This window comes from Ruditapes philippinarum, unplaced genomic scaffold (assembly GCF_026571515.1).
Source record: "Ruditapes philippinarum isolate M1 unplaced genomic scaffold, ASM2657151v2 ctg1051_1_1_1_1, whole genome shotgun sequence".
NCBI classification, from domain to species: Eukaryota; Metazoa; Mollusca; class Bivalvia; order Venerida; family Veneridae; genus Ruditapes; species Ruditapes philippinarum.
Window position 1 is genome coordinate 198798 of NW_026856855.1, and position 11132 is coordinate 209929.

General features: G+C 33.8%; 1 protein-coding gene across 1 annotated transcript in view; it reads right to left on the bottom strand.

Annotated features, from left to right (window-relative positions):
- LOC132747927 (SCO-spondin-like) overlaps positions 1-11132 on the bottom strand; it is a 36986-nt gene extending 25854 nt beyond the window's left edge. Inside the window, exons 1-14 of the mRNA XM_060737459.1 lie at positions 10915-11132; positions 9065-9259; positions 8200-8273; positions 7617-7727; positions 7209-7382; positions 6428-6627; positions 6131-6248; positions 5235-5405; positions 4689-4759; positions 4196-4315; positions 3077-3236; positions 2372-2612; positions 1165-1306; positions 297-626 (exon numbers count right to left, since the gene is read on the bottom strand). Of these exons, the coding sequence (XP_060593442.1) occupies positions 297-626; positions 1165-1306; positions 2372-2612; positions 3077-3236; positions 4196-4315; positions 4689-4759; positions 5235-5405; positions 6131-6248; positions 6428-6627; positions 7209-7382; positions 7617-7727; positions 8200-8273; positions 9065-9259; positions 10915-10991 (2184 nt within the window). The 5' untranslated portion in view covers positions 10992-11132. The remainder of the gene's footprint in view (positions 1-296; positions 627-1164; positions 1307-2371; positions 2613-3076; positions 3237-4195; positions 4316-4688; positions 4760-5234; positions 5406-6130; positions 6249-6427; positions 6628-7208; positions 7383-7616; positions 7728-8199; positions 8274-9064; positions 9260-10914) is intronic.

Sequence of the window (11132 nt, forward strand, 5' to 3'; positions counted from 1 at the left end):
TAACAATAATAATAATAAAGTTATATATTTTTTCTCCAAGGGATAAAATACCCTTGGCCTTCCGGTGACATGTGAATATACTGATACGACCAGAGAGCAACACATGTATGAAAAACAAGTAGTCACAAAAAAGGTTTCAAAAATATATACATGCAATGGTAAAATAGCACAAACTGTCATTTGGGGTAATCCGTTTGTCACGTTTATTAACAGATATAGTGCAAAATAGTCTTGTTTTAAAGGCGGACGGACGGACGAAATTCAAATTACACACAAACAGACAGACTGATATTTACCTTGTTGTCATAAAATGGATCTACGCTGATAAATATTCGTCTATAGCCATATAGAACACGGAATCCGAAACCTCGTACCATCTTGAACAATGAGGTAGCTTGTTTTACGTACAGGTGTCTGGATTGGAAAGGTTGTTCTTTAATAAGGGACGAATAATCCTGTCCGTTGATTTTTACAATATCCCCTTGGATGATTACTTTTTCCCCCTGTGTCTCGATTCTCACACCCCCAATGCAGTTCCTGTTGTTGACATTTTCACCGCAGTCCTCGTGCAATGCACGGATAAGAAGATCAGCACGTGGATCATTGGCAACGGCCTCTGGTGAAGGCTGTAAGTAATTGAACATAATTTTGATTGCCGTAATTTTTTTCATTATATTTAACTATTTTAACATTCAAATTTCTTTTTTAATGAGGAAATATTATTATAATTAAATAATTAAATTATTAATAAAATATTCGTCGGTTATGATTTGCTCGTACACAATTTTATGTTATTATAATGCTTAAGTGTTCGTTGGCCGCTGAATGTGGTCATATTCATGGCTACAAATTCACCACATTCGTGTTTGAATCACAAAGAAATAAAAAACTTAACATTGAATAAATTGTCTTCAACCATTTATTCACGTGGTAAAACACGTGTCGCGTCTAAGAATTGAACATTTCAACTCTAAAGTTTTGTCCTCTAATGAGCAAATCGTTTTAACTTCGATTATACATAAGATTGTCCATTTCAATATTTTAACTGTTTCTGTTTGTTTTCATTTCAATTATATGACAAATACATGTATGTTAAACGGCTTGAAGCGGCATCTGTGTCTGATAAAAGAAATTTAGAATCTAGTTTTTTTTTAATATTCTAACCTCGACAAGATCGTAAGCACATGGGGCAGCTTCAAAATCATATTCAAGTCCGTCGAACGTTTTCACGTGCGACATTGCGTAGTAATTACACGTGGAACTACATTTATCCTCCGTGCATCTCCATTTGCCCATATCACATGTACTGTAAACAAATTAAGTAATATGATCAATACATCAAACTTCGTTCAAACTTTCCTTTTATGGCCATGATAACGAGATAACAAAATTGATATTTTTACAAGTGATGGTCACCCAAAATAGCTAATTTAGCAGTAAAGTTGAATAATGTTTGATAGTAAACATGCTATTTTACTTTCAGCTGTAATTTTCTTTTTCTTTAAAAGGAAATTATTTTGAAGTTATTCATCAGACATATATAGTTTACTATATTCAAATAAATGGACATTAACCAATGTCTTATATATTTGAGCCGCGTCACGACAAAACCAACATAGTGCGTTTGCGACCAGCATGGATCCAGACCAGCCTGCGCATCCGCGCAGTCTGATCAGGATCCATCCTGTTCGCTATCAGTTTCTCTATTTGTTATAGGGTCTGTAAGCGAACAGCATGGATCCTGATCAGACTGCGCGGATGCGCAGGCTGGTCTGGATCCATGCTGGTCGCAAACCCATTATGTTGGTTTTGTCTTGACGCGGCTCATTTTGAATTAATGTTAAAGTCACTTATAGGCCCACTGGGCCGGGTACCTATATTGTATGTATAAATTGTTGAAAATAAATTGTAATTGTACAATGTGACTATAATAAACCAATTTCTTATCTTATCTTATCTTATCTTTATGTTCAAATATATTACATGTACTTATACTTAAAGCTGCATGCTTACAGATGAGCAGAACTATTTATAGAAAATCTAACATGAAATAAATGTACAAAAATTTTAAGCAAAGATTCAAGTAATAATTTAGATGTTATGTGTGATTCATGACTGATTTTTGCTAGAATTATTACGATATTTCTACTGCGTGACTAACGCAATTAGAGCTATTTTTGCATAGTTTGACTTTTTTTGTATTATAAAAAAAATCGGAGGAGAGAATTCACATTGATTTGTAAGTGCCCTTTGTAACGTGTAAAATGCTTTTTGGGTTCAATTCATAATATATTAATTTTCAATATATATTTTCAAAATTTTCATGAAAATTAGCATAAATCTGTAAGTGTGCTACTTTAAAGGGTCATACCATTTATTGCATCCAATTTGAATCTCGTCTGTGTTATTGAACTTATTGTGGTTGTATTCGCACTGGCAGGCTGTCGGCTCAACGCATACACCATCTTGATAGAATCTTCCAGGCGGACATTCACAACCGGAAACACATTCGGCCGTGCACGAGTCCGGCATCACGTTGTGAATACTTTGACACGTGCGTGGGCACGCGGAAGTACAGTCTGAATACACAAGTCCGATGGGGCATTCCTTGGCTGTTGGTAAAGAAGTAGAATGGTTTGATATTTAAATATAAAAAAAATCAGTAAGAAATAGCTAGAATTTTTATTTTGTGTGAATGACGTTAACAAGAATAAGAATAAATATTATTTTGATCTTTAATGGATGGAATAAAATTAATATGAGTACAATTTAGAAATGGGAAAGCATGTGCTAAAACAGTGTCAAGAGTAATCTAAAGTATGCTAAATAACAGTTTCTGATATTATTTTGTATCTATTGTATAACATAAAAAAACTATTTCAGCGATAACATAAGGACCACTCAAGCGTGAGGGAGGTGGCACCTTTTCATTATCCGACATGTACAGACTCAATCAAACCTAGTCGGCAGTTTTGCAATTTTCATGTAATTTTGTTGTGAATTATGCTTCCGAGGGATCACTTTTTATCAAAATTTTTAACATTTTATTCTTATTATCACGTATATAAAGACTTACGGCACATAGAAATGGACCTCCACTGTACGACGACACCTTGGGACGAGCACTCGCGGGCATAAGCCTCGGTATAGAAACATTTCACAGCCTCGCGGTCCTCGTCTGACTCGGCACCACAGAAATAGTTCATACACATACTAAACCAGACGTTAACGTCAATCTGAAACATACGTTATATAACGTTACGTTAAAGCTGCATGCCTCCAGATGTAAAATATTTCAATAAAATCAAACTTGAGAAAAATGTACTAAGATTTTAGGAAAAGTAAAAAATATTCAAGATTCAAGTAATAATCTACATGTCATGTGCGATTTATGACTATTTTTTCAGTATTTATAACTATATTCCTACTGCAATACTAACACAGTAATGGCTATTTTCGCATATTTTGTCCTCTTTTTAGCAATTTACGTGGGTTGTAAGTGCCATTGATAATGTGTAAATTGCTTGATTTTGGTTATTTCACTAAAAACTACTTTTAGATACATTTTCAAAATTTTCATGAAAATTAGAATGAATCTGGAGGCGTGCTGCTTTAATGGTAGTGAAATTTTAGCGGTAGATAGAATTGTATATGTATCATACGGAAACGTTTTATAATATCTATATTTTATACTTCTAAATAATTTGTGTTATTCTTTGTACCAAATTTTCGTCGCATTGGTCTACTGAAATTGCAACATTTAAAAGCACATTGTGCCTCAGAAATTTATACCTTTTAATTCTTTAGAAAAGTCAGACATGTGTTGAATAGTGCTTTATTAATGGATTTAGAGTATGTTGAATAACAACTTTTGAAAATAGCGCTGAACGTGCATCAATGTGTCGTAAACGTAGCAAAAAGTAAGCAAAAAAGTATTTTGACTTCCGTACAAAATACCCATCCATTCAATTATACCAATTACCAACTGTGCTAAAGTAGCAAAAATATTCATATATATGGCAATGAGTATTTAATGGAAAAATATAACACAGTAAGTTTATCGATGGCATAAGGATTTTGTAAAATTACCAATTATTTCATTTTAGTGTACAAATGTAGTGCGGAAAAACAGGGGAGGTAACTATTGTCATATTTTTTGGAACTATTGACATAATTATCTTTCATGAAGGCTTACCAATTGATGACAATCTCGGAAAACAGATGAACGCATGAACGAACAAGCTTCCTCGGCGGCACGTTTTGCTCGGTTACTTTCGCCAGAACAATAACTCTGTATAGCTCCGGAATCGGGGCACTGTAACACAAACACAGTTATATATTTAACCGGCCTTAAAAAGTTTCAAAATATTTATCTCCCCTTAACATGATTGATTTATATAAGTTATTGTTCATGTCAAACATTACATTATGTGTCCCCATTTATATAATCATACAAAATTAACCGTAAAATAATTAAATATAAAAGAGAAAGTTATAAAAGCGTAGCAAAATCATAATTCAGGGAAAGTTGGTAAATGCTACATGTACTTGTATAATGACAAATCATGACTTAGTATAAAGAGCGGTCGACTGTTTTAAATTAATGTAAAAACATATTCGTTATCTGATTTATTTAACTTTTTGTTTTTAACAGTAATTGTAATAAACAATCAACGAATACAACTTACGACTGCGCCATCCGTAACAACTTTGTAAGAGTTACCGAACGTTGAAGGATTTTTGGTTCCCTCAAATTCATCTGGAATAAGAATGTAATAATTTCATGTATATCACACGAACATTGGTTATTGATTCTTGATAAGAAAAGAATTTTAGTATTTAATATTTATACCATCTTATTTATATCAGAGATTTTGTGTACATATTTCAAATATATATTTCTGAAAATAAATGGACAAATCAGCTAATCAATAAAACATTTAATCAATAAAAAATCAATAAAAAATTAATAAAAAATCAATAAATAAACTGCTAAACAATACTCTAAAACCTGTGTAAAAGTGTTTATTCCTGCAAACTTTCTCAATATGGTGCTTTTATAAAGATATAATTAAGAAAAGCAAGCATAAAGTATTTCTGTATTTTAACTTATATGTGTAAAAGCCCCCAGTTAAATGCTTGAACATGCACAGGTTATTTAAAGATTTGTTAAGCACCAGATTACGGAAGATGAATATAATTATGTTCGAACTGTAAAATATCGGACACTTTACCTGGTATGTCGGGAATGCCGTTGTTATTGCCACAGAGACCGCGGACATTCTGTCCGGCCGACTTATCCTTGTCTAATGTTACATAAACCGTTGAAGCACGATCGACCTTCACCCTGAGACCGTTGGGGCACTCGATAAGTGTCCAGTCGCCAATAACGCTGATTGTATAGGCTGAAAAAAAAAGATTCCAGTAGTTATTGAATCATAAAGTACTATGTATTAAAACTATTCTTGCCATTAGTATTGTTCTAAAAGCTATGCAAAGAAATGGTAAAGTTATGTACAAAGATAGAGTATGGTATATATTTAATTCAAACGTATATCTGGTTTTTCTGCCTTACTTTAATGTGTTTTTTTTTCAAAGGAATATTAGATCTGACTCATATGTATGTGTACGAAATACTAATAAAACCGGAAAAAAAAACGTTGTTAACTTTTGTTAACGGATATATAAGCTTTGAAGTAATTAAAAGAAATCATGGGAGGTTTACGAAAAATCGCGGTTACTGGAGGTTTGATGTGCTGCCACTGAGCGTCTGGCGTAATATAAGCCCCTTCTGCTATTCCTTCGCAATTTTATTTTGCGTTCCCGCCTTTTTTAGACGACAGAAACAAATCGGTACACTATGGTGGCTGATTTGTGCCATGTCGTATTATCGCTCCGCGGGGCGCCATGCGAAAACACGAAACTATGACAAAATGACGACTTTGGCGAACTTTCGCTCCAGACGAAGCGAAAATACGACATGACACAAATCAGCCACCATAGTGAACAGCACAAATCGGGTACAATAAATTTTCCATCATTATAATTAATCCAAAGCATCTCAATTATGTTTTCCTCATTGAGAAAGCGGGACCTGTCCTCAGTAAAAATAGTTGTTAATGATAATTACTTTCACTAGGAGTCAGCACCGGTTTATCGGGTAGCACGGTGATCTCACGTCCGTTGACTTTAATGACACCGCCTTCTGTTTCAACCATATCTCCATTATCCATATAGGTTTTCACGAGCTGAAAGATATAGTTGTATATGCATGTAGTTGGACAAAATCGAAAATGGCCGAATTTCACCGTAGTTTTACGATCTGTAAATTGATTTACTGGAAGAATTAAAATTTCTGCTCTTAAAATACAAAAATAAAAAAAGTTATAGAAAACTTCGCAAGTGGTCAAGATGTAGTGTTTTTTACCTTACGACAAGTTGTCCAGTAGTCACAGTTTTTCACGGTCATTTCCACGTGCCAGCCCTGCTCCAAGTTTTCGGAGAGAGTGTAGGTACATGTACCCGCAAACTGGTATTCTAAGCCGTCAAACATACGATAGAAACTGCGTCCAAAGTTGAGACAGGTTCGGAATGGCATCTTTGTCGTCTGAAGAATTACTGAAGGCTCTGCGATTGAAATTATATACATATATATATACATATTAAAGAAAATGACTTCACATGTAATGTATCATTTAATATAACTACATGTACAGGATTTATTTTAACTGTAAACCGTTCTCTTTTTGAATATGTGATAAATAGAATATTATATTCGTGTTGATTCAATACTAAATTTATTGATCTCGTTGAATAAATATTAAATAATTATGTTTATTCTAATTTATCTGCCAAAATAATACAACATTTATCTACACAAATATGGGGGAAATGTGTCTATGTAACATTGGTTTTGATCTGCTTTTCTGTCATTGTTGCGCTTGTTATTTATATGTTTGCTTTGCGCATACGCAATATCTATGCGCATACGCGTATGCTCTTTTTCACTATCTAGCATTATTTGTTTATATATATATATATTTGATTCGGGTTTCACCATGTCAGGAATAACATTGCTTTAGGTATTCATGATAAGTATAACCTATCCATAGGACAAAGGTCACAAAGGCAAAAGAAAATAAGAATCATTATATCGAATTAGTGGATACCAGAATTCAATTATAAACCTTGGTTACTGTGATACTAACCCAGTTCTCCCTCTTCCGGACAAGTGACACAGTGGTCTGTACCACTGACACCCCAACTTCCGCCTCCCTTGGCGCAACACTTGTCCTCAGTGACCACCTTGTCTTCAAACCCTTCTTTTTTCATGCCATAACAAGTATTGGCTGTGTAACAGTACTGCAGAGTGGATTCGAGCTCTAAAATTAAACGATAGATACGCATAAATCATACGCTTGTTATCTTTACCTTTGACCCTTATACGTTTAATTTCGCGTTGTTCTATTTGGTTTTATCGGAAAATATCAACGAATTAAAAAAAAACACAACATTTTTGCTTGATACAGTTTTATCAAGGACGTTGGGGTATTCTAACTTATTTGATAGCAACCCCACAACAATTTTTGAAATGAGAACTTATACTTTAAACTTACGTTTAGACAGATCGTCACATCTGTAGCCTGTAAAGCCGTCCTTGCACTGGCATACATTGGGCTGGACACAACCCTTGGAGTTGGCTAGGTTACAAGGAGGGTCGCAAATTGCTGAAAAGTAAGTTTATTATGATAATGGTGGGTTTTAATTTTTAAATGATAGCGAATGATCAGATTTGTCGCAAATTTCTGGGAAGTGAAAACAGTTTTGTACGCCTTAGTCGCATAGATATGTCGCAAATTTCTATGAAAAATAACTTTTTGGTACGCTTTAGTCGCTAATTGTTAAATTTAAGTATACCAATACAAGTAGTATGACAAAATCGTGTCGCAAATTTCAAATCAAAATGATATTATGCTGCTTCATATTGATAAAAATTTTCGAGTCGCAAAATGCTAACTTACGTGTAACTATATAGTATACAATATATTATATGGTAAATTGGGTCGCAAATTGCAAGTTGGTCTGGTCGCAACTTGTAAAAGGTGTACATAGAGTCTCAAATTGCATTAAAAACGTTTTACATTTTTAATCTATTTATTTATTTATTTGTTTAATTTGTTAAAGGTATCAACAACTTACGTTCGTCGCATTTCGAGCCCTCCCAACCAGGACAGCACTCTTGCGATGGAACCTCCACGTCCCTGTTGTGGTTAAATAAGTTAACACGTAAACAATGTTAGATAAAAGGAGATACACCTCAGTATATAGCCACAGTATATATGGTATAAGTAATTAAACTATGTATTGAGTGTGTTTTGTATATTGTAATGTTAGTTAGCTTACGGAGGGCTTTTGGTGATAATCAGATCCCGCTCAAGACTGAAATAACGAACGAATGGGGTCTGAGTGTCAGTTTCCAAATCATTGTTAAGTAAAACGATACACTTTCTGGTCGTTATCTCAATGTAAGGACAATACATGTATATGCTTGAGCAGGGCAATATTCTGATGACCATGGAGCGGATCCCTGGCCAAGTAATAACGCAATTTTGAACCTCCGCTCTAGCACTATTAATACTTATATGGTCTCTCGGATAAGACTTTAAGATCCGAGGTCCCATGTTTCGGTGCTTTACACACGGTATATACAAGAACCGGGCCGCCTTTGGAACAGCGCAACTGTTGCACCTTGCACAACCCCCTGAATAATTCTTAACTCTTTTGGGCGTTATCTTTCAATTCAATAAACCAAAAGAAAATGTTAACTAACTCTAATAAATAATTAAGGGGACCGTTTGGCCTAGAAGTTAAGGCATCTGCCTCTCAACCCAGGGATCATGGGTTAAAGCCCTAATCGGTTCCCGACAATGTTTCTTCACGCCGTTATGCTGACTCGAAGTTATTTATAAAGTCGCAAGAACTTGTTTCGCAATTATGCTTAAATGAATATGTTTAAACCAATAAGTAAACCAAAAGGAGAAATAATCTTTTGATCAAAACATACTTTGTGTAAACACATTTAGGAGTGGATTTGCCACTTTTCCTTGCCCTCTCCATGTATTCCATTTGCTCTTCGTAAGATTTGTAGTCTATCCCAGATGCCTTCTTGTCTATTTGGAAGCCTTCGAGAGTCATCTTTACAAAGTCGGCACATGGTGCCTTTTCGGATTTAGTGGTTCGTTTCGTAGTTTTGCATACTCTGCGTAAAACAAAATATGCAAATAATAAGAAATATTGTTGAATGCGTTGTTTAAAAGATTTTAACATATACATGTATTAGATATTATAAGGATCTAAAAAAAATTATGCAAAATCGATTTTTTTTAAAAATTTTTGTTTTGTTTATTTTTTGTATCTTTTTGTTTTATTAATTAATTGTTGTACATGAAGACAATCATTTGTAAAGGGTCATATAACCTGTTAAAAATCTTAAAAAACTATTATATATAACAATTTTACTTTCATTTGTTTCATTCGAAAATGTCTATCTACGGTCTGTTCCGGCTGTTTTTGCCAGATGTCACCTTAGTATTTCATTAGATAAGTATTGTGTATTTTCAGTAGAAAGTGAGAAATCAATTAAAGGCCTACAAAAATTCCATGTATTATGTTATATAACTAAATAATTTAGCATGAAATATTTTCTCTTCTTCAAATTTTACAATATTTTCGTCATTTTTATAAGAACGTACATGTATATTCTAAGCTCCCATATCAAAGTAATTTATGCTGATCCGTATTTTTTTTATTTGAAAATGTTCACAAATAACGGATTTAATGAGTCAAATGGCGCTATCCACACCCCGATATTAATTAAAATTACATATGAGCCGTGTCACGACAAAACCAACATATTGGGTTTGCGACCAGCATGGATCCAGACCAGCCTGCGCATCCGCGCAGTCTGATCAGGATCCATACTGTTCGCTTACCAACCTATCACAAGTAGTGAAACTGATAGCGAACAGCATGGATCCTGATCAGACTGCGCGGATGCGCAGGCTGGTCTGGATCCATGCTGGTCGCAAACGCACTATGTTGGTTTTGTCGTGACACGGCTCATATATTTATTCAAGACTGCTTATATATATTTGCTGTTATATATGTATTCAGACTTACTCTATTGAACAAAAATAAAATTTCATTTAGCTTATAATATTATATGTCTAATATGTGTAAAAAACAACAACTTACAGTAGGCAAATAAAATATTTAAAAAAAGAAGACATTGAAAAGTTTTGATGATATTATTTTGGTGAAGAATCCTAGCTAAGAAATATTTAAAAAGTTATTTCAAAAGCAAGGGCATCGTTAACGTTAAGTGTTTTACATACCGGTATATTAAGAAATAAAAAGTACACTGTATATCAATGTACATTTTAGTTAATATAACTAGTTGTTTGTTCATAAAGAACAGGCGCCGGTATGGTTAAAGGTCGTGTCTTTTCAACGGAATAAGTATGACTGCTAAAAAGCGTCTTCATCGTAAGCGGTATTATTTTGACTGTTAATAAAGATAACTAATTAATTAAAAATTAAGAGATTAAGAAACATCAGTGAAAACAACATGCATTTTACAGTCTGAATTTAAGAGACATCCGCGCACTATTTTATTCTTAAGAAAAAACATTGAAGTAATAGTTATAAGGCTACATATGATGAAATTATAAATGAAAGCTACTTTTAATGTGCTGGCATTGTTAACCGAGATATATATGTATATATCATTTAGAGTTAAAAACTTAAAATTATTGGTTTTTTTAAATGCTTTTTATAATGCGTTGGAATCGGTAATGGTGAAATAATTACATGTACATATATTATAGTGTTAAAATTATGAAAAAAAATACTTACGAGGCACCGGCATCGTTAATTGTCGACAATAAGATCCATATTAACAATCCTATGAGTGGCGGTGTATTACCCGCCATTATGTTGTCCCTTTAAGGGGCCTTAACAACCGTGATTTCCTTTGGGGGACTGTCCAATAGTACAGGGCTTTTGATTGAGAACAGTTTCGACAACAAATTAGTTATGCGTCCCCCTATTTCTCTCAATATACTCCGGTTAAC